Genomic DNA, 27,019 nt, shown 5'->3' with positions numbered 1-27,019 from the left:
CTGGAGAGGCGCACCGGCTCCAATCATATAATTAGATGTGGTTTACACCCAAAGTTCAGTTCAAACCGTCACCGCTGTCTGCTTGCAGCGCAAAGTGTCTGCTCCCAGTCCTAACCAGCCTTTGTTCAGTGGAGAGTTACTCATCTCGGGCGAACGCAAATGAAAACCACCGCGGACTGACGTTTATGCCGCGCCGAACGCCTCTCTGCCACACAGCTCAAAGGTTAGGATTATGGACAGGACCTCAGGACCTGAGCCGGAGTCTCTCTCCTGCTGTTCACTGCAGCACACCACAGACTGACAACTGGCAGCACTTACGGCACCCTCCCAGCCCCCTGCAAGTGCACATGAAGAAACACTGAAAAAAAAAAACACCCCCGTAAACTCCCCTCCCCCAAACTTCCACCACAACAGCGTTCTGCTCTGCTGTCCACGGACAAGAACTTTCCCTAACCTGACCACACATGAACGCACATTTCAACTGCATGAGCCCCTGTCCCGTTGCTCGAAGCGAAAGAAAGGTAGATAGGAGAGGCAGCCACACTGGCATCCCGTGCAGAGCCTGTACCCTCACCCACCTGCTCAAACCATTCTCCGCACGACCGCAAACGCGTTTCGACAGGGCAAAGCCGATGCAGGGGCCTACGGAGCCGCTCTCCTGAACAGGTTCTGAAGGCACGGTGCTGCAAGACAGCGTTGCTTTCAGGCAGTGTGTTTTTTTTTTTTTGGTGAGCTCTGTGTTCCTCTGAAGGGGAGAGGGGAAGGCGTGTTCTAACACCACTGTGAGCCTGGAGGGGCACTCCCTCTGGTGTCTCTGCACTTGCTTCCTGCGCAGGTTGGGTGGCTTTCTCAGAAAGGCCTGACCACAGCACACTACTCCATCTCTGTGTGACAGAGTGTGTGCGCGCGTGTGTGCGCGTGTGCCTTTTCCTCCACCGCTCCAACGCAGGCCTCCTGATTGGCCACCACGCCCGCGCCCGTTGTAACAGCCGCATTAGAAGGGTTATCTTTGATACTACTGAGAGAGTTTCCCCCTCCTTTCCTGCTTCTCTGTCTTTTCACCATCTCCAACCCTTGCACTGCATCAACACCAAAACTTTTTTTACATAAGAAAATCCACAGCCATTCTTTTCTTGTACAAACAGCACAAACAGTTAGAATCATATCCCATCATGCATTACCTTGCGAACACCCTGTCTTTGATCCCCTTCTCCTTGCCATACTGCACGGACTGCACTTCTGTTCTTCCACTGCAAGAGACAATGAGGCACGTGAAACAGGTGTCAAGAACTTTCACTTCAGCACACTCCACTCAGTGACAATTCAGCAACATCCCTGGCAAAAAGGTTTACTCCAGTAACTGCTAATGGCAAAGCAAATCAGGCAAACAAACAAAAAAAAACAAAAGAATGTGAACTTACAAAATTTCATATTAATTTGGACATTTTGGATGCAAAGGATACGCTTGCATTTCTCTGAGTTTTGCATTATAAACTATGCTATTCATGCAGCAACATTCTGATCCACTCTCCAGAAGTCCAGTTGTGCCTCAGCATGTGGGAGTGCCACTTGCTTTTCAAACAGAACTACTTTTGGAGAGCTTGACCCCCCTGTGCCACAGCTTGCAGGCAAATACTGCTGGTCTAACTGCTCTCCAGAAATCAATTCTCATGTACAGTGAGACTCGTTTTACAATATAAATACTTATGTTACTGGGAACTGTTTATTCACGCTATGCTGGCTATCTACAGAAATGTATACAACAGCAGCAACATTTACGAGGCTGTATACTAAAACACAACCATATCTCAAGTTCTCAAAAACAGCTCCCTAAAAATAAACAGGATACACATCATATTAAGATAACATGTAAACAAAGTAATAAACATAATAAAAATATAGCCATATCTTTCTAAAATAAACATACTGAGAAACAGTGAAGCAAAAACAGAGCAAGACAAAGAAATCGTTTCTCTCTTGGACTGTAGAGCTGAGCAGGAGCACCTCTCAGTTAGGGCACAGGATGACAGCTGGGGTGTGTCTCTCGCCCCGAACGCAGCACGCTCAATTCGAAACTAGTTAAATATTTCACCATATATTACCACAGCTACACAAAGCACGTGCTAATTATTCAACCATTTCACTCTACTGTCCAGCCTCTGACATCCAAGAGCTGGATCTGTGACTCCTCACTGATGAGAGGGCACCATGCGCACAGCGAGGGTCAAAGCACGTCAGCTCCCCCCCCCCCCCACCCCCACCCCACACACACACACACACACACACACACACACACACACACACACACACACACACATTACACACTTCTCTCTTTCAGACTCATTAAAAGTCTTCCCCTTTAAAACATTCCAATCCAGTAATGGTGAGCTTGTGTAGGAGTGCTGTGTTAAAATCGATGCACTCGCATGGCGGTGCGTCGTGGGCATTGTCTCTTCATGTTATGTAATTCAGCTCACAGAGCGGCTGTGATTTACTGCCTGAGTTTTATCATTTCAGCCTCAACTGCCTCACTGCTGGTAATGGGAAGTTCGTTTCAGAACTCTCATGGAGTCCTCTGAGAGGAGTTAGATATCTGTGATTAACAGGGGAGAGCGCAAAGTTTCTATTCAGTCTGATCACCACAAAAAAAAATGCTAGCCAATCAAATCATGTAAATATAAGCGTTAGAACTTAAGTCTGCCTGTATGAACTATGCGCCGTTTTCAAATCCTGACACATTTTGGAAGTAAATCGTTTTAAATTATTGAGCACTTCCTACCCCAACGTATCCTCCCTGTTACAAGGACACTGATAAAAATGGCATCTGTTTTTGGAGTTTGTTAAATAATGCACAGGCCATTTTTCAAAAATGCACATACATATGAACTACTGACTGTTCTGACCAAGGACTATGGCAGTTTAACCACTACGCCTGATAATAAATGGGGGCAGAACCGTTCAGCTGCAGGGTTATATTTACCACCGCACAGCGAGTTCACTCTTGTTCACTTCGCAAAGAACAGCACATCTACTGATTCATTCACATTCACAATCAAAAGCAAAGAAGAAAAATGGTACATTTGGGATTATGAATATTGGGGGGATGGAGATGGGGTACTTTTCTTTTTTTGAACCAAAAAATCATGATGTTTCTCATGGCAACATCTGCCAACCACCACCACACTCACCAGTAGCGGAACTTGGAGCCCAAGGTGAAATAATGTGCAAAGAAGTTCTTCTGTGGGGGCAGGGGCCGGTCCAGGCGGAAGAAGGTGTGGTGCTCCACACAGGCCTTCCACAGATTCTTGCAGGCCCTGTAGTTGACCATGTTGAATCCAAGCAGCGTCTCTCGAGTCTCATTCTGGAACAACAGAGAGGAGAGAAGGAAAGAAAAAGATGGAAGAGGGAGATGGAGAGACAGAGGGAGAGGGAGACGGAAGGAGGGACAGAGAGAGATGGAGATGGAAAGAGGGACAGAGAGAGAGGGAGACGGAAAGAGGGACAGAGAGAGGGAGACGGAAAGAGGGACAGAGAGAAGGAGACGGAAAGAGGAACAGAGGAAGAGGGAGAGACAGAAAGAGAGGGAAGCAGAAAGAAGGACAGAGGGAGAGGGAAAAAGAAAAAGAGACAGAAAGAGAGGGAGACAGACAGAAAGAAATGACGTCAGGTGACATTGAGATACTGGCCGGCTGACAGTATCAGGCCAGGTGAATCAGGCTGATGCTGAGCGCGTGTGGGATTACCACATGGGGTGATGTACAGCTCATAAGCGACAGAGCGGGATTATAACAAGTGACCAGAGCTGCTTAATCTGCAACTGTATCACTTCCAGGAATGAATAACACTCCTGAAAGGTGTCAGGGTCTCTTCTGCCACGGTCAGCTGAGGCGAGTGCAATTTGGCAGCGAGTCAATGAAAGCTGATACATGAATGGACTGCTGAAACTGTGAAACCAATATTTTTCATAAAGCTCTTGTCTGTTAATGATTCAGTGAGAATGTTTCTGTTGTGGTTGTTGTTGTTTGTTGTCAGCTACACTTCCCTTGAATTCCAATGAAACTGTAAAGCTCTGATGAGGAATATCAACAGTAAAGCTTACATGATCCAAAAAAAAAAAAAAAAAAAGACTGTAGACCAGAATCTTGAACCTTGAGTCTCCTGAGGGAATCTAACAGTTAAACTGTGATAATAGATGCCTGATGTTATAAAAAGCCTAACTTCCCCAATGTGCCAGACTAGACAGGGAAACGGCGGTTTTTAGCTGTGGCTATGACCCACCTTCAAGTGACTGTGTGATGGAACTTACCCAGCAGGCCTGGGTTACAGCAAACTGAGCCATTTGGGTCTAAATTATGAATCATGACACCATTGAATCTTGCTTTTAGCACAACTGCTTTAAAAGTCCCCCATACATTATTAAACCCAGTGTTTTTGTGTCTTTGGCATGGGGAGAGAGTGGCCCTTGTTTCTCTGCAAATTTAAGGCCCGTGGTGTTTCAGATTTCGTTTCAGATAGCACATGGGCGGGCTCACACAAAACACACTATCTATCTTCCATAATTGATAACAAGTGAAGAGCTCTCCTAGAGTACTGTAAGCAGGGCAGCAGTTAATATTGTGCAGAATTTTAACCTAAACAAAAAAATCAAGCAAGTTATTTCCACTCAGTGCAGAGTACTGAAACATGCTTTACATTGCTATAGATATTTTTTATTTGGACACACAGACTTTGGTGCAAGACATGTTGGTGAAGTTGCTCCAGCAATGCAAAACACGCCGTGAGACCAGTATAGATGTTACAGCCGCTTCGGAGCTTCGGTCTGAAACTGTGATACATAGTAACCGAAGCTTGTGTTTACTTGCCATGCCCTGCACATGTGTTACAGAGACAGGGTGACAGTAAGAATGACAGTGCACTCTGGCAACCATAATTCTTTAAGAACCATTGATACCTACCAATTCTCTTCGGAGTTGGATAAAAAACTGTTTACATTTAAAAGATATTTTTACAATCTTCAACCTGGAAAAGAAGAAAAAGAAGGGACTCGTCACAATCACAACCTTCGTCTCAAAAGCAAATGACACCAGCGCTGCTAACGACAGACCATCTCAGTATCCCCTGACCCATTTTGCTTCTGCTTCCCCAAAGCCTGACTCAGAGATATTCTAAATATACTCTTTACTCTGACAAACAGACATGGACTTGATGACTAATGCCAGTTTCAGCAGAGCGTGGCTTATTAATCAGAGCATTTCAGTCATAAATGGGACTGAGAAAGAATGTTCATAATGCACGGAGGAATGCTGACATTCCAGCCACTGGCCGCATTAGTTTTGGATAGTAAATTTGCTTCAACCGAAGAGACAGATAATGAAAAAACAGATGAACATGGTCAATGATCATAAACACTTCATGGCGTGCTAATTCTGTAGCGTTCAAGGGGCCCAAGTTTAGCCTCTCTGGTAAGCCTCTGCAGCAAAATACAAAAACACGAGGCATATGACGACAACCATCAGGGCGTGTGCTGTCCGGTAGTGGGGGTGGGTGGGGGGAGAGGGGTATCACTGAACCAACTAGGAATCGGGTGTCTTTGTCATGTCACTTCAACAGATTTAGCCCACGGCTGGGCAACAGATCGAAGGAGCTCTCAGAGCAGTCTAAAAATGTTTTGGCTTGAGACCGGGTAAACGGTATCACTGTAGCTCTAAACACCTCCTGGGCAGAAACTTTAACTATTACAGGTCAGCATGAGCTCAGAAGGTGTTCAAAAAAAAAAAAAGCTGCAGAGTCATTAAGGCAGGTTTGCGTGGTTTGGGTGCTTTGTACCCATAACAGCACCTGCATTTAGAAGGACAGGGATAGCTGTGGGGCTGGAAAAGCGTTTAATAAAAAAGCCTGTATTTACATTTCAGAGTGCTGTTTCTGAATGGCAATTTCCAGCGGGATGGCTTCAACGGGGGTCACAGCGCTGACAGCTAATGATCTCCAGAGCACGAGGCACGCCACCGCATTAACATTAAGCTCTCGTGCCGGAGTGAATGTCCCGGGCTCATGCTCCTTATTCACGTCTGGCTGAGTCCCAGCCGTCACACACACACACTCGCTGGGCTAATGCCGTGTGGGTTAACCTGAAGCCGCACATTTGAGTGCGCCCGCGACACAAGCACCTTTCAAGGCTGTTGGTTCATGAAAGCTGCCATCGGATTTTTCTGACTCAATGAGGGCTTAATTAAAGGAGGAATCGAAACTGGAAGCTCACTCACCATGGAAAGCAGTTGATTCGTACCCTGTTCTTATAAATGACAATCCCTGCTGACATCACCCCAATTAAAATCTCAGTGTTACTTTGATCCTGAAACAAAGAGAGGAAAAAAGACAATCAATCAATGGGAATTGCGAGGATTAAGAGTTTAACCACCCTGACACGGAATAAGGCCTTTCAGTCTCTTGGGGTTTGACATGGTACCTCTATCACTGCCTACAGCTTCACTAGAGTTTAAAAGGTACCAGCAGTGTTTCTTGGAACAATAATCAATAACTTTACAATCATTTATGCTTACATAAATATATATTTATGTTTGCATATCACTTCACAAATTAATGTTTACCAGAACATTTGCACAAAAATAAGTCAATAAACACCCATACGCAAGGAAAATGCTTTTGATGGAAGCTTTTTGGTTATACTCAGCTGACAAAAAGTTATTATGATTATGACGGACACTTTTAATCACTCCACAAAAGGGACTGTGTTTGGATTACATGTTGTCTTTATGCAGTTGAATACTGTGGTGTTGGACTGCACTTGCTTTTTTGCTGTTTGTTCTAATTTTTTTCTAATGTTTTTCAAAAAATTTCTAATAACCTCAAAACAAATTTTTTTCATAAGTACACACAACAAGAATATAAGCCCTTACAGTTTTTTTTTTTTTTTTTAACTATTGGTTATGTCCTAACATGCTGCCCCTATATTTGTTCTCTGGAGAGATGCCTTGCAGAGTGGCCAGTGATCTGGGACAGCGTGCTTCAGGAGCTCTGTCTGTTTCAGGGTGCTCGACTGGCACTACCAATGTCTCAGGCTGGTGGCGCATTAAGGCAACAGCTGAAAACCTCTCTGGCAGAGATGACAGATAGGAAAGTCCAAAGTAATAATGTAAAAGGAATGAAACCATCTCTACGGGTGTTTTTTTTTTTTTTTTTGCTCTGACCAGTGTGTGACCTGCAGTGCAGTAACAACACCACTGCCAGTCGGGGAAGACTTTGACCGGTTCACAATCCAGCGCACACATAGCCACGGCTCCAATTTTAATTCTAAAGCAGCACCGGTCTGTGACAAAGGCGCCACCTGATAATCAGCCAGAAAAAATATCTTTCTGCATCCTCTAATACGGGATTTGATGAAGACCTTTTGACACAAGGGAGCTGTGCCATTAATGTTTCTTAACACAAAGTCAGCTTTGCATGTCAGAGTTCCCCTTCTGTTGTACCTCAAGCTAACAATTCAGCTGTAAACGCAACAGCAGGCTTAAAAGCTTTAAAAGGTTCCAGGGGTTAGGCCTTCTGAGCATGTATGCATTAATATGACAAGCATGTTGCTGGATTTTCTTCAAGGTAACCTCCCCCTCACCATTATCCTCTGCAATCTGTGCCGCTGTCCGAGACCTTTTCCAAAGCCGCCCGGCTAATGCCCCGCTTTCCCCACATTTCCGCTCAGGAAAACTCACGTTATTTTTTTTTACACACAGTTCAATATCGCTAGTTTACTTTGACGAGGGGACTCTGAAAAATTCACAACCACGGGCTACATTAAACATACATGGTTAGCACGGTGCTTTTAAGACATGGGCCTGTGGACTGGGTTGACACGACAGAGCTGCCTCTACCGTGCACGACAGACTAGGCAGTGATTCCGTCAATCAGGCGTTATTGTCTCTGCTCACAGACAGATATTCTTCGGCTGTGCGCAGAGTGGGAACGGGGCGGGCTTGGCGCACACTCACCCTTGCATAGTGCAATTCAACTCCGTAGAGCTCCAACGTGCGCGCCGCGTTCAGGTAATTGAACTCCGCCTGGGCAGGAGACAGTCCGCTGTGCAGGGAGAGAGGAGAGGTTTCATGAGCAGGAGTATCTGCGCGCGGGAGGAGGGGGGGGCTGGGTTTGGGTCCACTCGTTCCCTCAGTGCTGTGCTGCCGGGGCCTCAAGACAATGCACAGCTTGTTCTGACAGGAGCGTCACTGCGAGAGGGCGCACCGGAACACTGCCTGCTGCACCGCCACACGCAACCGCGTCTGTCTGTGTGAGGGCGTGCGTGTACGCGCTTTTGCTGGGCTGGGTGAGTGCATATATATATATATATATATATATGTGTGTGTGTGTGTGTGTCAGACACAGTGTGTGCACTGCATGCCTGTGTTTCTGATGCACTGTGTGTATATGCGTGTGTGGGTGTGCACGCAAGCAATCATGTATGTGTGCCAGTTTGAATGTGTGACACATGATGCCTGCTGTGTCTGCCTGTGAGCATTTGTGTGGCAGAGGGACAATGTGAATGCATGTCAATGCATGTGTGTGGTGTGTGTCTGTGTGTGTGTTTGAAATGAGCCCCTTCAGTCTGAATGCATCTCATTCTCCCTTTCTTCCAGATCAACACCTGCCTGAACTTCACTCTATGAACCTAATCTAATAGCTGCATGCGTTTGACTGCACACATGGAACGAGTTCACATGTTGTCCCTCCGATCAAGTCGGGTCAAAGGCAGTCGCTGAGACCGGATCCTTACTTGTGCTGCTGATGGTGCTTAGCGATCTCTTTCTCAAAGTCTTGGGGCGGGTTGGGGATGAAACAGTACTCAGCGAGGTAGCCAGGCAAGTGCTCTAAATGGTTGTAGTCTCCCAGCTCGGCTGCAAAACAAAGCAGGCAGTGTACATGAGAGACAATGCACAACAGACCCCCTTCCTCTCTCTAAAGGCTCAGGCATGTGGATTTCCCATTTGTTCCTACTCTGGTCAAACCTTTGTATAGCGCCAGAAAAAAAAAAAACAGGCTTTTTCTGACTGAGTGGCCAAACATCTGCCCTTTCCTGCAATGTTTCGGAGGATATGAGGGAGACGTGTCCTCTTCAATTGAATACAAAAATAAAACCTGAACTATGATTAAAAAGAAACAATACTCATAAAGAGGCAGCAGTTGGAAACTGGTTAAGTGCCTTTCAAACACTGACTCATGAGGGTATGTGCTGAATGGAATCAATTAATAAAGCCCTTGGCCATTGGGTCCATCAAGTTATTGACAAAGCGGCATGTGGATTAAACCAACACAAATAATCTTGTGGTTAAAAAGCCAATGCTCACAGGAGATGTTGCATTGTAAATTATTCAGCATGCAACACATTCAACAGAAGAATCTTAAAATGAAGAGTGTAGGACACTGATGCGCCTCTATCCAAAGCTCCACCGTCTTTCTGAATACATTTTTTTAAAAATCCCAGTAGCTACTCTGTATTCAATAACCTGCTCTGGAAATAATACTAGAAAAAAATCCCTGCAATTCAATTCAAAAAATGTACAAACAGCCACAGAAAAAAAGACGTTAATCCTCATAATTGTGACAGACTGTCAAAAAAATGTGAAAACCTTAAAATGATTGCAGTTGTGAGTATGAGAAGGTCAGGACCAATTTCTTCCTGACCTATATACCACCCAAATTGCACATTTAAAGCCCTCTAAGAATTTAAGCACTCTATTAAGGACACGACAAATGTGCTTTGCCTCCAATCTGTTTGTAGTTATTGCAGGCCCTCCCTCAGTGAGGGTATTGGGGTCAATATGGAAACAAAGGATAGCAACTCCCACAATAAATTCATCAACACAAATCACTCGGAGACAGCAGGGGGTGGGAATGTTCTAATTATAATACCATTGTGTTTCTAAATGACCATCAGCGCAAGTTTTAGAGGAATGGAGAATGCATTAAAATCACTTGCTTTATTGAGTGAAAAAAAACAAACCACATAAGATATTCTGAACGCATAAGTGTTATGCAACTGAGCCAACCGAAAAGCAACTAACCGTGAAAGGAGTCGGAGACCACGCTGAACCGAGGCTTGCGTGGACGCAGTGATAGCATAATGCAAAACGAGTGGGCGGCAGTAGCGCCAACAGAATTGCTTCTTTTAACGGGTTCAAATGTGTTAAAATGACCTTAGAGAAATTTGTATACACAACATTATAGAGGAAATGATACTCCTACTGAACAGCAGAGACCATTCTAACGGACTGAGTGTGAAATGCTTTTTCGTTTGTCATAGTTGGCCGAAACCGAGTATGAATAAGTAAATGTAACAGCCGAGAGGCCTAGAGCGTACGGTTGAATGTACTTACACTGAACGGCGAACGAAGCAAGTAGAGCGGCAGTGTTGTGGGGGCAAGGCAGCCTGTGTAGGCAAATCAAACACATCATTGATCGAGCGCAGGCTCATGGGCATACATGTGAAAATCATTACACAGCTCTCAAGGCACAACAGTAAAGGGGTCAGACCACTGTGGCTACAACAGAACCGCACTCACCTTCCACTGAGAATGTCCTGTTTGATCTGCAGAAAATACTGGTACCTGCAAGAGAGAGAGAGGGAGTTTGGATGGTGGCAACACTGCCCATGTCTTGAGCTGTGGGTTCTGACGACAGATACAACATAAGTAGGCAGGGCCAAAGACATGATGAAACAATCTTATACGTGATACAGCGCTCTGAGACAACTGCAAGCACAGGACATGAGGAGGCGATTCTCAGCCACTTCCGCAGATAAAGAAGAGAATTACTGGTTACCCTGCTTCTGGGTAAATAATAAGCATGTCCTAGTAATCCTTTTTCTTTTGAGTTTCATCAACTCGACATTGTCCCCTGTATTACTGACAGTGGGGAAAGAGGCTCATCTTCCATGGGCCCTACTGTATCAGCCCCCTAATTCAAAAACAGGATTTTCACCCAAAAAAAAAAAATCACTGTAAATCTGCATTTGGCTTTCAAAAAGGCTCACAACGCTTAACATCAGCAGTCCAGTTGCACTCTCAGCCACAGATGTCAGACAGTTTAAGCAGAGGCCCTCTTTTTTTTGGGGGGCGGGAGGGGGGGTTTCAAGGTTTCAGCCTAATCTGACACAGGCCGAAGGCGGGACGATATTAGCAACGGGCACGCTGGCTTCCCCTTCCTCCGCGCAGATCTGGCCACCGAGCGATGAGCTCATTCGAGACGGTTTCAGCCTCACAGGCCTTCCTGAGTCTAGGGAACTGGAGGTGACTTGAGTGGCTGGCCGATAAAAATAGCACAAGCGGCAACTGCCATTTTCAGCAAATCTACAACCCCCCCCCAACCAATGCTGTTGAGAATGTGGGACACATCCAATACTGGCTCTGTGGCCAGCCTGCATTTCTGCATTGCATACTTGCACTGACGGACCAAACAAATTCATAGACTCATAAATAAAGACGTACAATCGAGCCCTGAGTAATGGGCGAAGGGGAAGGAGGAGGGTGTTGGACGCTCGGCGCACTGCTGTGATTGATATGACTGACTAAACAAATAGCCTGCGAGAATCACTTTGACCCGCTCCCGATTTACGTGGGATTTTTCTTTTGTGGTGAGCTTAACCAGCTGTTCTGTGGTCTGTTGCAAACTCAGCCCTAATAACCATGTCGCCCCTCATCATCCAAAACAAAGGGCAGTGACGCTATCCCTGTGTATCACAGCCTCACGCTGCCTGCAGGATCAGTATTACGCAGAATATCAGCGGGACCTTTCTTCGAGGAGGCAGAGTCTTAGTGGTTGCGCCCGAGAACACCCACCTTTCAGGTGCCTTAACGGACAGACTGACGTTTCAGACCGTTATGAGTTAGTGCTTGACGCTGAAAAATTAATTCTAGTAAAAGCTTTGTCTCAGACATTAAGAGAATACCTACTAAGCTGAATAAGGAGTCATTCGTTGCATGGTACGTGCAGCAAACAGTTTCCCTGGGTTTAAATTCACTTAGGGTAAACGCAGGACTCCACAGCCCTGGTCCTTGTGGGCTGAAGGGTGTTTGGTTTTGATTCTACCTGAGACGACTTCAAATCAAACAAAATCAAGAAATGTAGATTAAAAACAGAATTAAAGAAATTCTACCCGCATTCCTTTTTTAAATCGTTGAGCTCAGGTCTTTAGGATACAGAGACCAATGTAACATTCTTGACAGCGGCTTTCAAGACGTATATAGCCCTGGAATCTTTCAATCTTTACACGCTGTTAATGCAAAGAAGCCCCTAAACCTGTGGTCTGAAAAATAAAGCAGCTTACATTATGATTCTCACTTAACACATCTATTTTGAGCTTGAAATTCTTTGGAAAAATTCTGGAAAAGTATAAGCTAATCAATTCCACAGAATGTGCCAAGACCACACTATGCAAATACTAAGACAAAGGGCCTTGCAAGGCAGATAAGTAAATGATAAAGAATGACAAAACACTTAATTTGGACTCTTATTGTCTTACACAGTTACTGTTGATGAACGCTAACATGCTCACTGCCAAGAGCCTGTGCTTACCTTGTGTAATCTTCCTGAAGTTTATTTGGGTCGCTTACAAAAAATTTGACTCTGAAGTTCAAACTGTGAGGAGAACCCCCTGAAATGACAAAAATAAGCAGATTAACATTCTCCAAAAGAAACAAATATAAATAAAATATTTACATAAAATATAAATTTTACCTACTTTTTAATTGTTTCCTAATGGGCTTGTTTGGATCCAGCCACCTCTGTAAAATATTGATGAGCAAAAACTCAATGACACAGTACAGCTCCAAAGACAACCTAATGCGACTGAATAATTCAATGCGCTGTATTTTTGCAAGAACAATTACGTCAGATCGGTAATTCAGTACAAAGTCACTAAAGAGAGCGGTTTCTGAAAAACGAGACTTTTGTGTCAATCCATTCGAATTCAAACACAGAAAAACATCTGAATAATTGAACGATTTACTGCAAGTTGCCACACTGCCTAATCACAAGACCCCGTTACGTTACCCCCCCCCCCCCCAAGGGGCTTACGGGTACATTTTTTGGTTTTTCCTTAAATGACTCACTCTGTCCTCAGCTTTCACTTCCTATGGTTTGAATCCTGAATAATCTTCTTATCTCACTTTACATGGACACATGCTTGTGGTTCCTCCATGAATCCAAATTCCAAAGTTTCTTTTTTTTGGCACAAACGTCACTGAGCGCGCTGACAACTCACCGGACTATCGGAGGAATCCTCGGCCAGCTGCAGCCCAAAGTAGTCCCTCTCGGTCAGCTCCAGGTGTTTGAAGACTACATCCAGCAGGACCTGTCCTTGATCGTGCTTCTGCAGACATACAGGAAACAGAGAGAGAGAGTGAGTGAGAGAGCGAGAGAGAAAGAGGGGAATATTTTACCCATAAGCCCTGGTTACATCACCGCATCCCGTCTATGCCAATGGCTTCCACCGCTGTCCTCCTTTCTAGAATCACATCTTTATTAGATAAAAATGGGGGGGGGGGGGGGGGGGGGGAGATTTATCTGGTTTAAATCAGTGGGATTTCAGATGCAGGGCCTTGCTGCAGTAGGTGGCAGATGCAAGGATGCTGAGCAATGGCTTTCGGTAATTTGCCCCGTGAGAACCACGGGAGTAGAGCGTTTCCCTGTTGTGTAAGGCCTTCGACGGAGAGAGAGAGAGATGGGAAGAGCATCCTGCTGACGCACAGTGTGTGTGTCATGAACGATGGCTTAATCTCTGTGGTTGGAAGGGGCCTCACGCTCCCCGGCGAGAACAAATCCATCCTGACAATGTATGGCAAACACAGCTCCGACACATCAGAAGCACGCAGGCTCAATGGCATCTCCACAACAGACAGCCTGCTGCTGCCGAGTGTGACCGGTCCGGGTTAGGAGCGCCTGCTACGGGTCAAAACCTGGTGCAGGTTTGCACAGGGTGGGACTGAAGAATCAAGACTGAGCAGAATGTAAGAATGCTAAATACATACATACATACATATACACACACACACACACACACACACACACACACACACACACAGAGGGAGGGGGGAGAGAGAGAGAGAGAGAGAGAAAAGGAGAGAGAGAGAGAGAGAGAGAGAGAGAGGGGGAGGGGGGAGAGAGAGAGAGAGAGAGAGAAAAGGAGACAGAGAGAGAGAGAGGGAGAGAAAAGGAGAGAGAGAGAGAGAGAGAGATCATTAAGTTAATTAGGTTTAGTTTGATCAAATAACTGACTGGCAACAAGGCAAGACAACCAAGGAAGCCCTCCATGGACACCATATCATTGCTGCCTTAGAATGACCTTAAGTCTGTCTTAATACTGGTACTGACTGCACTGGCATCACCTCCTCCTGCAGTCAGAATGCAAGTAACCCTGGCCCTATTTTAACTGACCAGCCACCCTGACTCTCTGTGATGCCACGCGCCATTATTTTTTCCTGTGTCCATGGCGACGGGTTCACAGGTTCCCCCGCGGGCGGCACACACATTGACGGATGTGACAAAGGACAGGTAGGAGCTGCAGGGATTCCTCCCTGGCAGAGATCTCAGCGGAGCGCCACGCCGGGCGGGGCCAGCGCTGTGGAATCACCGCACTGTGAAATCTCCCATTCATGCATGCTAATGCATGTGTGCCGTTTCATAAACTCATCCTTCAGCTGGAGGAGACCGGAGGGGGTGGGGGTGTGTGTGTGTGGGGGGGGGGGGGGGGGAGTGGCGGTAAAGGCTCTGGGCTGACCAAGTTTATGATCCTCAGAGGGGCACAACGCCGCTGCACTTAAAGGAAGGTCAATGTGAAGTGGGTGGAACCCAGGCCTTAATATATGCACGGCACAACTTGTGTGAGATGTAACATGATCAGTGCATGACCCTCCAAGTGTGTGCCTCCATCATAAAGCTGTGTTGAATATGAAACCATAACCGCGTGCGTTTGTGTGCTCGAGTGTGCGTGAGTGTTTGTGTGTGTGTGTGTGTGTGTGTGTGTGTGTGAGAGAGTGAGAGACAAAAGCAAATGCAAATCCATTTAAAATCTCGACCGAAGCCTGAGACAGCCAGGATAAAATGTTAAATAAACACCATGCATTTTACATGTATCCATGCTTTGAAAACACAAAAGAGTATACATCCATGACAAAAAATGTCTGAAATTAGAAAATAAAAGTGTTTACATGCTGGAACTTTGCTGATTAAAAGTTCTGGAGGAAAGAATTCCTGCAGACCAAGGCTTCTAACTGCATTTCCTTTTCTGTTATTAGAACGGCCACAAGTCAGTGCGCGGCAGCCCGTGCCAGCGTTATTTGCAGTGCTGGCTGCCGGGAGCGGTTTGCCAAACTGGAAGTTGGGGCACTGCGGAGCTTTTTATAACAAGCTCCCACATCCAGCTGTCTCTGGCTTTTATAAAAGCGTCAGGGCGATGTGCAAATGCAGGCTTTCAGGACCGCGGGCCATGCATTATTCACAGGCGAGCCGGAGAGGGGGAACACATTATACACATACAGGCTCATTTCGGCCCTCCCAGCCCACAGGAGCCGGCCAGTGTCCACCGAGGGGCAGGTGACAGGACGGGACAGGACAGGAGGACAGGCCCGCGGGAACGCCTGCCCTACCATGCACACCCCCAAACCCTAAGGAGCCAGGGACGTGCTCCTTAAATTTCACGGGAATTGGGGGGAAAAGACCCCGTCAGCGAAACAGCAAAAAAGGTGAGCAGCTGTGGCGGAACGGAGGCACTCGGCTCTCAGTAAAGCCTGACTGATTGACGACTGGCTTGGGTGACACCGACGGCGTCAGCTCTGGCCAGCATCGATCGCCACCCTCACCAGCATGCGCACACTGAATTACTTCCACGGCTGTGTCACTGGCAGAAGGGGATAAATAATGCAGCAGACATGAATAAAAACTGAACACCTCATGTATGTATGAAAAAATAAAAAGTCTGCGTGGAGTCAGCTCGATAAATAAGACCGCCCTCGAACGGGAAGGCGGTCCCGCGTTGAACGGGGAGGAGCGGAGAGTTCTCAACCTGTCAATCCCAAACGATCCCAGATCAGTTACCAACTGATGAGTACTTCACGTGATGCGCACTGCGCTGACTGCGGATCAGTTGGGACTGAAGGCGCAGGGAGTGGTTTGGAATGCAGCCCCAGTGGGGACACAAGTCTTGACGCTTTGGTTTGGAGGAGGCTGGTTTTGGCTGAAGGAGCCAGAAGCGGACGCTCTCCATGCTGAAGGAATGCGGAGTGCCTGATGGAGGTATGAGGGAAATGTCAGAGGACATGAAGCAGCGTGTCCTGGAGGTGGGGGGGGGTGGGGGGCTGCGTCAGAGGGGGCGAGTGTATCAACAATCCCCTGAGGGAGGGGACTCCCAAGGCTGGGCCAGAAGAGCGCACACAACCACACACACAGTCACATTCACACTTACAATCACACACACACACACACACACATACACACACACACACACATACACACATACACACATACACACACAAGACACATTCACACTTACAATCACACACACACACACACACACACACACACACACACACACATACACACATACACACACAAGACACATTCACACTTACAATCACACACACAACCACACACACACACACACACACACACACTCACTTACTTACTTACTACCACCATAACACATTTGGGCACACTTCTTTCTGATCTCAATTTATTAAAAGACCAACATCTCACACATATTCTGAAATCCAGTCATTACCGTGATTGTTTTGGGGAAACGACTCCTGTAAAGTGCCTTGCTCCAGATAACAGCAGCACTGTCCCGCCCGGGATTCACACCGGCAGCCCTCCATCCTCAACTCCACTCCTGACACAGCTGGCCTATTTAATGCTCCCCGTGACTCTCCACAAGGCACAGCTACGGGCTGAGGGGTCCTGAAGAGGAGCTCTGTTCAACAGCATCAGAGAGTCCAGGCCCGAACACAGGCTCATCTAAACCAGACCCCAGCCGGGTCAGGCAGGGGTATTTATATTGTGTCTGCTGGGGTGGGGGTAATTAGAGCACCCCCACCCCAGGAGGGGCAGAGGGGCCTGGCGCTGATCGAGCGCCTGCCCCCATCGGCCGAACGCGCCCTGGCCTTGATGTGCAGCAGGGTGTTGAGCGAATTCCCCGACGGGCCCGGGGGCGCAGCTGCGGAGACCCGCACCGCTCGCCACCGTATTGTGTGTTCGGCTGACCAAATCCCCTCTCTGATCAAAATATTTACAGTGACCTTCCCCTAGCACCACCGAGCTGACAAACACAGGCTGAGATCTGCCTTTTCCCACTGCCCCCGCCAGTTCATTCACTCCGTACCTCCACACTAAAACGCATCTATCATATCATGAGCATTGCTTTTTTTATCTTTCGCTGGGCCCATGCTCATTACAGAGGCATTCTTACAGTATATAGGTCACTGCACAGCTTGGCTCGGGACGTTATGAAACCCTCCCAAAAAATTAGATCAATTGGACTTTGTTATGTGAAGGTAGCTTTCCAGGAAATGCTCATAAATCAGTGCTTGATGTGAAGGGGAAATCTAAGGAGGCTGCCCACTGTCTGCCTTCGATACGTTGACCGGTTCGTACCGCACTTGCCCCGTCACACTTGGCTATATGTACCCCGAGTCAGAATCCTATTATAGCCCCGCAGCAGTTGCAACAGAAGGCGATTACCCCACGGAGTATTTTAGATTTATTACAAAGTTATTTTCATCCGTTTCGCAGCATTTGTTAAACCGTTTAGAAATTAATCTCAGCACTATATGTGTCGCCCGAATTTTCAATGCTGCTCATTTAAAGCAATTGCTGTCTGTTCACAGCATAAATGAAGAAAAAAAAAAATTAGATTTCCACTCTTTTCACCAAAATATTTTTATAGCTGTGGCATACAGGCACTTTGGCTAAAGTTGGGGGAACTGAGAGTGGGGTTTTGGGAATGGTCAATTAGTTTTGCCAGAAGTGTGACAAATAATCATGTGGATACACTGTGTGGTGTTCCCCGCTGAAATGGCAAAGTGAACAGAGCAGCCAGGCTGGGACAGGGCTCTTACTTACAACAAGAATTTAACTGATGTGAGGGGGCTGTTCCCCACCCTCAGCCGTTTCAGCTGAACTACCAAGTTATTACACCTACACACTAGGTTTGTGGCCCTGATTGCAATAATGACAAACTAGCTTGAGAAATCCAAAACAACCAACCTCTATGACTGCAGTGAGGTGCGTATGGCAAGATACTGTTAGCATGGAACATGTGATGCTACACCGCACCTTTGCGTGGAAAGCCAGTGACATATTCCAACTTTCTGCGGCGATGTCATGATTAACGGCTCTTGATAAGTACCTAGAGCTGCTCGGTGTGCACGCTCTAAGACGCCCAGTGCGAGTACATACTTGAGCTCTTTGGTAGCCCCAGGAGACTCTTTTAAAACTGGAATGCCAAGCATTTAACCGTGAATAGACCACAGCACCTCCGAGCTCCCTGGCTGTAAATGACAGGGACGCTGCAGTCTAAAATTAACCCCCCCGATTCTGAAAACAGCTTTAAAGTGCTCCTCCTTTCTGACCAAGGGCTGACATCTAGCCAGCCGTTTCCGGTGTGACAGATTAGGATCATGTGATAAGAGAGGTAGCTTCATCTTGTTTATGAGCAGGGGTAAGACTGGTGGGTGGGGGGGGGGGGGGGGGGCGTGGGTGTTGGGTGTCAGAGCTAGGCCCCAATCTAAGACTTAAAAGCCCAAAACGTTCTCCTTTCCCCTTATTTCCCTGGGTTTGTTCCCACAAAACAAAACCCAGGGACAGCATTTGGCTGCACGCAACAAGCACTTATAAATTAGCCATGCAGTCAATCACAAACCGCCTTGGTGTGTGCGTGGCAAGCCCAGCTGCAAACTTTCCCCGAGGTTCGTTTTCAAATAGCTCTCCTTACTTAGACTTTTCTGGGGAAACTTCAGAATTCGAGCTTCAATCAGTGTTTCCCCGAGCGCTTCACAGACGTGACGTGGTGCGGAACCATGGCTGAACCGGAGAGCACCGCACTCATTTAACTGGGAAAATTAGTAGTATTTGGAATTTGGACTCATCTTTGTGACCGTGAGGCACGCACACGAAAACTGTAATTTCCCCACCCCTGTGAAACGAACAGCGGCGATGCAATTTATATTCAAATGAGTGTTGTGGTTGGCTGTGAAGTTTTTTTTTCTTTACAAGTCTTCATCATTCTGAAATACAACTGGCTGGGAAGAAAAAAATGCATCTGTAGTTTCCAGAAGCTTTACAACCATCAGTGTTACTTTCAATCTGCAATATTTTAAACTCAAAAGATGACACAGCCTGCTGTCTTTCAGGTTATATTTTTAAGTGTGTATACACATATAAGCTGTCTGAAAAGCTGAAAGGAGTCTGAGTACAGTCTTTTTTTTATTCTTATGAGTTATGTAAGGAAAGGCTAAAGTTACTGCTACCCTTAATAGTATTGTTTAACAAAGTAAAGAGAAAAGCCATTTAAATACCAGACAATGAGTTCTTACTAACTAAATACTCTGTTTTTAAACAGTTTACAAGTAATGATGCGCTGAGAGAGACCATTAAAAACCAAATGTAACAGTGGTGCTGCACCAGGAACGCCATGCAGTCACAGAGATTATAATGATAATGTTTAGTAACACTCAACAATTTGTGTTATTTCATAGTTTCGACGTCTTCACTATTCTTCTAACATGTAGAAAATAGTAAAAATAAAGAAAAACCCTCCAATGAGTAGGTGTGTCCAATCTTTTGAATGATACTGTACATGTTGACGATAATAACAAATGAGAGTAAATCCAATTTTGGCCAAATCCAATTTTGCTTGATTTCCAACATATGATTGGAATTATCAGCTTTGGAGGACTGAAATGACACCTTTTAAACCCACACAGCCCTGACTGGACTTGCTCTGTGGGCACACCTTTGAATGGCCTTCAGCAGGAACGGGGCGTGGTTTGCGGTACTTACGTTAACTTTGAAGGTTTGAACAGTGTTGTCCAGTAGAAGTACATTACAGACCACCTCTGTGTGCTGCCTGTCTCGTGCCAGCTCCGATGCTCGGACATTGTAGGATCTGCCAGCAGGCAACCGGAAGCGTGCGGTCATTACTGTCCACACAAAGTCTGCAAATCACAGAGAAACCGAGGGGGGGTTAATACAATTACACAACATCTCAGCAGACGTTACATTCCCATTCCTCCCCTCTTACTGAAACCTTTGCTTCCTTCACATGCAAATTCCAACCAATGACAGACTGTCAACAAGGCCGTGTCTTCCAATGGGAACCCTTATACTTAATCTGACGAGAACGGTTATGAAATACATTCTTCTGCGAAGGATGAAAAAAAACATTCACAAAAATCCATCGGGTAGGGTTTACTGTAGATTTACTATCTGGGCATTACTGATGAGATGCTATCAACTTTACATCAGATCGACTCTTGGACATTTTCTCTTTTTTTTCCCTTAAAAACACACTGATGTTTCGCAGACGAAAGCAAACACTGGAAAACTCATTTGCTAAGCATAAAATGAACAACAAATAAACATCTAAAATAAAAAAGTAGTTTCAGCCAGTTTCGATGCCAAAATTCAATGCCGTCTACACTCTCACACACTTCAGTGCATAACATCCACTTTTGTCTGCATCTTTTCATGTCTCAGCCACAGCTCACACAATATAGCCAATGAGCAGAGCAGTGTTTGCCCCCCCGCCTCCACCCCCCACCCCCCACCCCCTGACCCCCCATCCCTCACCAGGCCCCTCCTTTGGATGCATTAGTGAAATGACACGGGTCATGCCCTATTCATTTAAAGGTGGTGAATCTATACAAATGGTTTTCATGCATCTCAGTACCGTCTGTTATGGTAAATCACTAGGAGAGGGGGTTGCCATTACTGATGACAAACTGCACTCCTAACCGAGTGCAAAAAGCCCCTTTGCCTCACCGTAAGCAGAGTCTCGCTCCAAGCGAGGGAAAAGAAAAGAAACAGAGAATTACACTACCTTCAACTCACATGCATATGGCCACCTTTTCAGAATGCTTAAGAAAAAAATTCTGTACCCCATTCACCCCTAAAAAAACTCCATGCCCATCCTTTGTAAGCCTGACATTCTGGCTATAGTATAGAGTATGTTGCTCTGTGTCAAGCCTGGTCTTGAACTTTCCAAATGTCTCTGCTCCCATTAAATTAACTACCTGCTTACAAATAAAAAAAATCATGATTAAACTGGATTTTTTAATACCCTATGTGTTAAAGAACTAAAGAACTATGAACTAAAGAACTAAGAGATCTGAAATTGAAATAAACCCAGCTCACACCAGACACTAGTTCCCCTAAAACAGCAGTAGTTTTCCACTACTCAGTTAGGGGTGAATGGGGTACAGAATTTTTTGGCTAGACCTAGTCAAGAAAGCATGAAAACTTTTTTTTTTAGCTCAGTGTGAATGGAACTGGACAAATGCCAGCATTGCCACACATTGCACCCTGACACATAAGATCACATTTAAACAAGTAAGCATTTGTCATTCATTCAGTCATTCATGCATGTGTTCATTCATTCATTCATTCACAATTGCAATTCACCTTTCATCTAAACATTTCACAGAAAGTAGTCAGTAAGAACTGAAACCCATGACTGAAGCAGGCAAAACATTTATGACACACTGATCACACCAATACAAGATACTCAGAATGGTAATTTCACAATGAAGTGTCTGGGGTTTTTTATTGACTTCACCTTACTGTAAAAGTCAAATTACATGAAATTATAAGGTTTTTTTGTTTTTTTTAATTTAGTCTCATGTACATAGCTTTTCAAAAGCTAAATTATTCTCATGTATTCTAAAGCTAAAACTGTTTCATTCAAGCAGTAAAGCAAGATACAAAAAACAAAACAGGATACTGGCCTTAACAAACTGACAGCTGGACAATATCATGCCATTTGTCTGGTTTATTACTCTATTTTAAAGAGTACCAAAGAGGTATTTGGTGTAATTCTTACAGCATTGGTCAGGGGACTCAATGAGGAATGTCAGCATTGCAATGCTGGTATTATGGCAGCATTTCTAATGTGAAAGCGGGTATACTGTCTGTCATCCACTTTACTTCCCCCTAGTAAAAAATGTAAAAACCTCTATCAGATCCCCCTGACCTGGGTCTTCTTGTTTGTGTGACTAGGGAGATTAAGAACCTTATTTAGAAGGCACAAGAAAGACAGTGTGGTGATCGACTGCAAAATGCTAGCACATGGCAAAGACACGGCACCTGTGCCAAAGTTGTCATTTTCCTCCTATCTTTTCTTAGCACTTGTGCTGACTCTGGGTGTCACAGGGGAGTGACCATTTGTTTAAGGGTGTGAATTGAGGAAAACGGAGAGCAGCAGTATCTAAATGGCCTAAAAATCCAGAAGGTAAAGGGTACTTTTAACACACACGCAAGCGCAAGCGTCTGCGCAAGCTGCATACTTGACATTGGGTGTTTGTGAATGTGGATATAATTACGTTATACAAACAGGCCACTGTAGGGAACGCATCCACATAGATAATTACTGGTAAAATAATTCCCACACGTTTGATCTACAGCTGGTTTGCATTGCTTTGTATGTCAGTAAATTTCAAATAAATACCCAACAACACGGAAAGATCAGTAATCTGTTGTGTCAAAACATGTCAAAACTGAATGAGGGAACAAGCCGTCGGCTATCACATGACACATGCTTGCGGCAAGCCCCGAGATCTGCTGACTGCAGAGAGTAATATTTTGGTAATATTTTTAGTCTTTACTACTCAGGCTAATGGCCCAAACCAGTTAACTGGTGGCTAGTTGTCTGGACCACCAGTTAGCTAGGTACTTAAGTGGTCAGAGACCCATTCGGGTGGTGGCGGGACAGCTGCTTCAGCTAAACCACGCCATGTTCTGCAAGCATTGCAGACATTTTTTTGCTGTTGTTTGCAGCTGCTTTAACACAATGGCCTTATTGTGATGCTCAACGTGCATAAGCCTATGAAATGTATTCATCATAGCCTCATCATTTTGATTTTCGCTAATGTTAACAGAAGAACGACAGCACAGAAATCGAAAAAACTTCTGCACGCTGTCGTCTTTAAAATGTCATTAAATTAGCAATTCTACAAGTTAAAGCAGCTACTGAAATAAGATCTGTAAAGACTACAGTGTGAGGAAGTTTAGTCATTTCTGTGTAGGCAGCATTTAATCTATCACAGCCCTGAGCAGTTTTGTAAGATGTATAGATGTTTCATTGAAAAAACATCAATAAACAGCAACAAATAGCATATTGTAATAAAAATATAGGCTTTTGTATTTACTAGTTATTGGCATTTTCAGAGAAGAGAGGTTAGCTGTATTCTTGGAAGGGTATATGGGGTACAAGTAATGCACCTGAAAGTAGCTCAAGCAAGCTAGCTAGCTAGCTGGCTTCTCATAGGGAACCACAGAACATGTATAAGGGTGAAATACTTTGGTGAAACAGGGATGGTACTGTATTGTCAACAGTACACCCTTTGTTTCTTCATAAATCGTGGCTTTTGCACACAACACGCACACATTTTTAAATACAGACACACCCTGCTTTGAACCATATTAACCACCATCACCATATTAATTGTTAATTTGAAGTTCCTGACTGTCTTGTTACTGTGCATACTAATACCAATACCAACACATGATTACATTTAACTATTAAAGACTTCCAAGTTAAAGCCTGTCAAATAATTTACCAGAATGGAGCTAAGTGATTCTGCAGTGAATTTGTCAAAGTTTACACTGCAGGTGAGGCCTGTGCATGCATTCCTTTTGATTTTTAACTTTCACTGTGGATGTAATTTAGTTGTTGGTTGAGTAGAAGTGGCAGGATAGTCCATAACAGAGGTGAAATACCATATTGAATAATTTAAGTTATAATTACAATTAAAATAATTACAACTTCAATAACCATAATCAGTAATATCATGTTACATGAGTCGGTGTACATGCAGAGCTATGTTCAGCCTCGGTGTTCCTGATAAACTGACATCTGTGCCTCCCAACTATTTTTATGACAGTAACTCTCAGCGTATGTGAGTAACCTGCCACATGTGATGTCACTTTGGCAGGCCAGGGAGCCCGTAAACACAGGCCCAAGATCAGCCTTGCGGTTAAGGAGCTTATGGTTAAGGTAAGGATTAGCTACACAGGGAAATCCGATCCTAGTCCTGAGCAGAGGGGCTCTCTGTCCAGTTTACAAAGGGTACCTTTGGTCAGACACATGCAAAACAGTTAAAAGAATCCTGAACAATAATAGTTTATTACAGAAATACATACAATAATGAAGGAATTACAAAATTTAGAGTGGTTGGCAATCAATAAGGCAGTACAAAATTACAATGAGCAGGAGAACCCTGAATATCTTCTCCAACTTTCCTCTTTTCATCTTATAAATTCATTTCTCTGTTTTTCTGGTAATATTTTGTACAGTCACTGTAATGTCTTAAACTCTTTCATGAGGATTTATCAATCCACTGTGGAGGCTGCTTACTCAACTTATTTTTCCTTAATTCTGTAATGAACTCACGTAGCACATCGAAGATAATTTCTGTGAATCCGACCCACTTCACACCCACAGTTCTGCCATTCGCACAAGCTGCACCCAGTCTATGTTACTTAAATTCCCTTGCTTATTAAATCATCTAAAATTAAAATTCAACTTGCAAAATGTTGTTTTCACCATATGCAGCCCCCCATTTAATACACCCACGCTGTTTGGAGGTGTGCAACATTTAAAGATACACAGATGCCTCAAACACTGGCACCTGTGAGAGTCGCGAGAATAATATTTGCAGGAAGGCTACCAAGTGCTAGTCCCCATGGTTCTGGTCACTGGAAGTAGGACAGAATGCTGGGCAGATGGGCTGGGGAAGCCGATGTTGCCCTTTTAGCGATTAAAAGTGCACGGAAATAAGAAAAGAAAGAAATAATTCTTCTCCAAAAAATGCTAAAGTATTACAACAGAGAAAAACTGAGGATTGTTCCATTATACAAAGGTGATGAATGACAAAACAATTCCCATGCATAAAACATGCCACTTGTTCTTCAGACATCACAGTGTGGACATTTCTGTTCTCTAATGTCACCTCAGACACTTCTCCTTGCACGCCCTGTTACGCCTACCCTCCCCCTCTGTAATCCACCCACCTGTAATAACGGAAGGCACTCTGTCAATAGTTTTCTGAGACTCATTTATTTAAATGATCTCAAATTCCAAATTCTACTATGAAGTACAATGGTTTGATTCCAAATACCACATCCAGTGCATTTTAATGAATGAGTAGCCATATAAATTAATAATCCTCAATTTGAATTAAAGTTGTAATTTCAGTGGCACTCAGCTGAGTGTACACCTCTGCCACTCTCAATGGTTAGAATATCTGCCCTAACCACTACATTCCTGTCCTATGAGCATCATTCCAACAAGTTTCATCCAAAATCATCCAGAATACTTTTTCAGTTACCTGTTCACAGTCAGACAGATATGAACACAGGCATAATCACATAACCTCAGCTCCATGCACTAGAAGTAAGTGTAACTGAACTCTAAGAATGAATCATGAAGATGTCATACTTAAATGCATGTCAAACGTTTAATCATATCCGTGATGGATATGGAAACGTTTATTACATGTTGTAAGATGTACCTGAGTGTATACTCTAGTCCTGCTCATGACACCACTCCCTTCAATCTCAATGAGCTCAAAATCTGAGAAAAGGTTCATCACTTGTAGGCTATGAACTACCAGCAGAGCAATTCTGAGAGTGAGTCAACCAGTTAGCCTTCACTGATAAGAGAAAACACTGTCATATCTTAGGTTTCTTTCGCCAGGAACCAGAGAAAGGGGTCAGGGTAGAGAGCAAAGATGTTGGTGGTGAGGAAGTGAAGGTTGAGGCAGGTTGCTCCACAATCTTGGTTGGAATCTGATTCTCAACAAGAGCTCAACATGAATCATTTAACAGGTGTGGTTGAAAACTAGCAAACATATGGATCACCTATATTCAGAACAGTAAAACCCTCTTGAAACAAACGCTTCACTCAATTTAATTCAGTGTTGTTAATGGGGTACACCACACAGCCTACTTGTTTTTGGAAAAATAATTTTTCATCAACCCAATATCCTGACACCATTACATATTTGCTCAGCTGACCTCCTTATTGAGAACGACTTACATACATTTACACAGCTGGATATTTTAGAAGTTCAAGTTAGGTACCTTGCTCCCCCAGCAGTGCTCCAACTTGGAATCAATCTGGCAACCCCATCTAAAACTGTAAGCGGCTCCGGTAACTCCCCATACACCAAATTATTATTTATTTAGTATATACTATAACAGTAATGTCTTCTTCCTTGTTTGATTTGGAAAAAATATCCCCTTAAAAGGAGAGGGACACAGTTCTCCCTGTGAAATAATCCTTAGGGTGAACACCATAGTAGGAATGGCCTTCTAAACACTACGCACATGAACAAGTCCACAGAAAACTAACACGGCCCCCAGAGAGTCCTCTGGAAACCTGATTACAATATTACTTCCCCCTCGTCGGCAGTGCATGCGAACACAGAAGCGCCCAAGCATGTCACACAGGAGATGACTTCAAGGCCAGGTGTTTCAGACGTTCTCCTGAACCTAACGTAACTGTGAATGCAGGTAGGCAGCCTTCACATACTCTTCTGAGAGCTTTCACTACCTGAACACTGTGAAATACACTCAGGCATCTTCTCATGTGAATCCCTCCACATGCATCTCCAACTGTGGAAATAACACAAGTTTCTGTAAACCCAAAGGAATTCCCCAAGTATGTGCAAAGAGCACAAACCAAAATGTTGAATATGTGCAACAGTTGGTCAATTACAGGTGTGTGCAGCAGACTGAACACTCCTCTTAT

General features: G+C 44.7%; 1 protein-coding gene across 2 annotated transcripts in view; it reads right to left on the bottom strand.

The window, feature by feature from the left end:
• Window positions 1–27,019, bottom strand: part of ptpn4a (protein tyrosine phosphatase non-receptor type 4a) — a 55,332-nt gene that overhangs the window by 16,148 nt on the left and 12,165 nt on the right. For both annotated transcript variants that reach the window (XM_036545286.1, XM_036545287.1), the window contains exons 2-13: window positions 20,053–20,207; window positions 13,265–13,372; window positions 12,743–12,785; window positions 12,577–12,655; window positions 10,566–10,610; window positions 10,380–10,432; window positions 8,780–8,900; window positions 8,001–8,088; window positions 6,264–6,352; window positions 4,956–5,019; window positions 3,189–3,361; window positions 1,182–1,250 (exon numbers count right to left, since the gene is read on the bottom strand). In XM_036545286.1, the coding sequence (XP_036401179.1) occupies window positions 1,182–1,250; window positions 3,189–3,361; window positions 4,956–5,019; window positions 6,264–6,352; window positions 8,001–8,088; window positions 8,780–8,900; window positions 10,380–10,432; window positions 10,566–10,610; window positions 12,577–12,655; window positions 12,743–12,785; window positions 13,265–13,372; window positions 20,053–20,207 (1,087 nt within the window). The remainder of the gene's footprint in view (window positions 1–1,181; window positions 1,251–3,188; window positions 3,362–4,955; window positions 5,020–6,263; window positions 6,353–8,000; window positions 8,089–8,779; window positions 8,901–10,379; window positions 10,433–10,565; window positions 10,611–12,576; window positions 12,656–12,742; window positions 12,786–13,264; window positions 13,373–20,052; window positions 20,208–27,019) is intronic.

Source organism: Megalops cyprinoides, chromosome 14, assembly GCF_013368585.1.
Source record: "Megalops cyprinoides isolate fMegCyp1 chromosome 14, fMegCyp1.pri, whole genome shotgun sequence".
Classification (NCBI taxonomy): Eukaryota; Metazoa; Chordata; class Actinopteri; order Elopiformes; family Megalopidae; genus Megalops; species Megalops cyprinoides.
The sequence above is the reverse complement of the archived record's forward strand: the minus strand, read 5'-3'. Positions and strand labels throughout refer to the sequence as shown.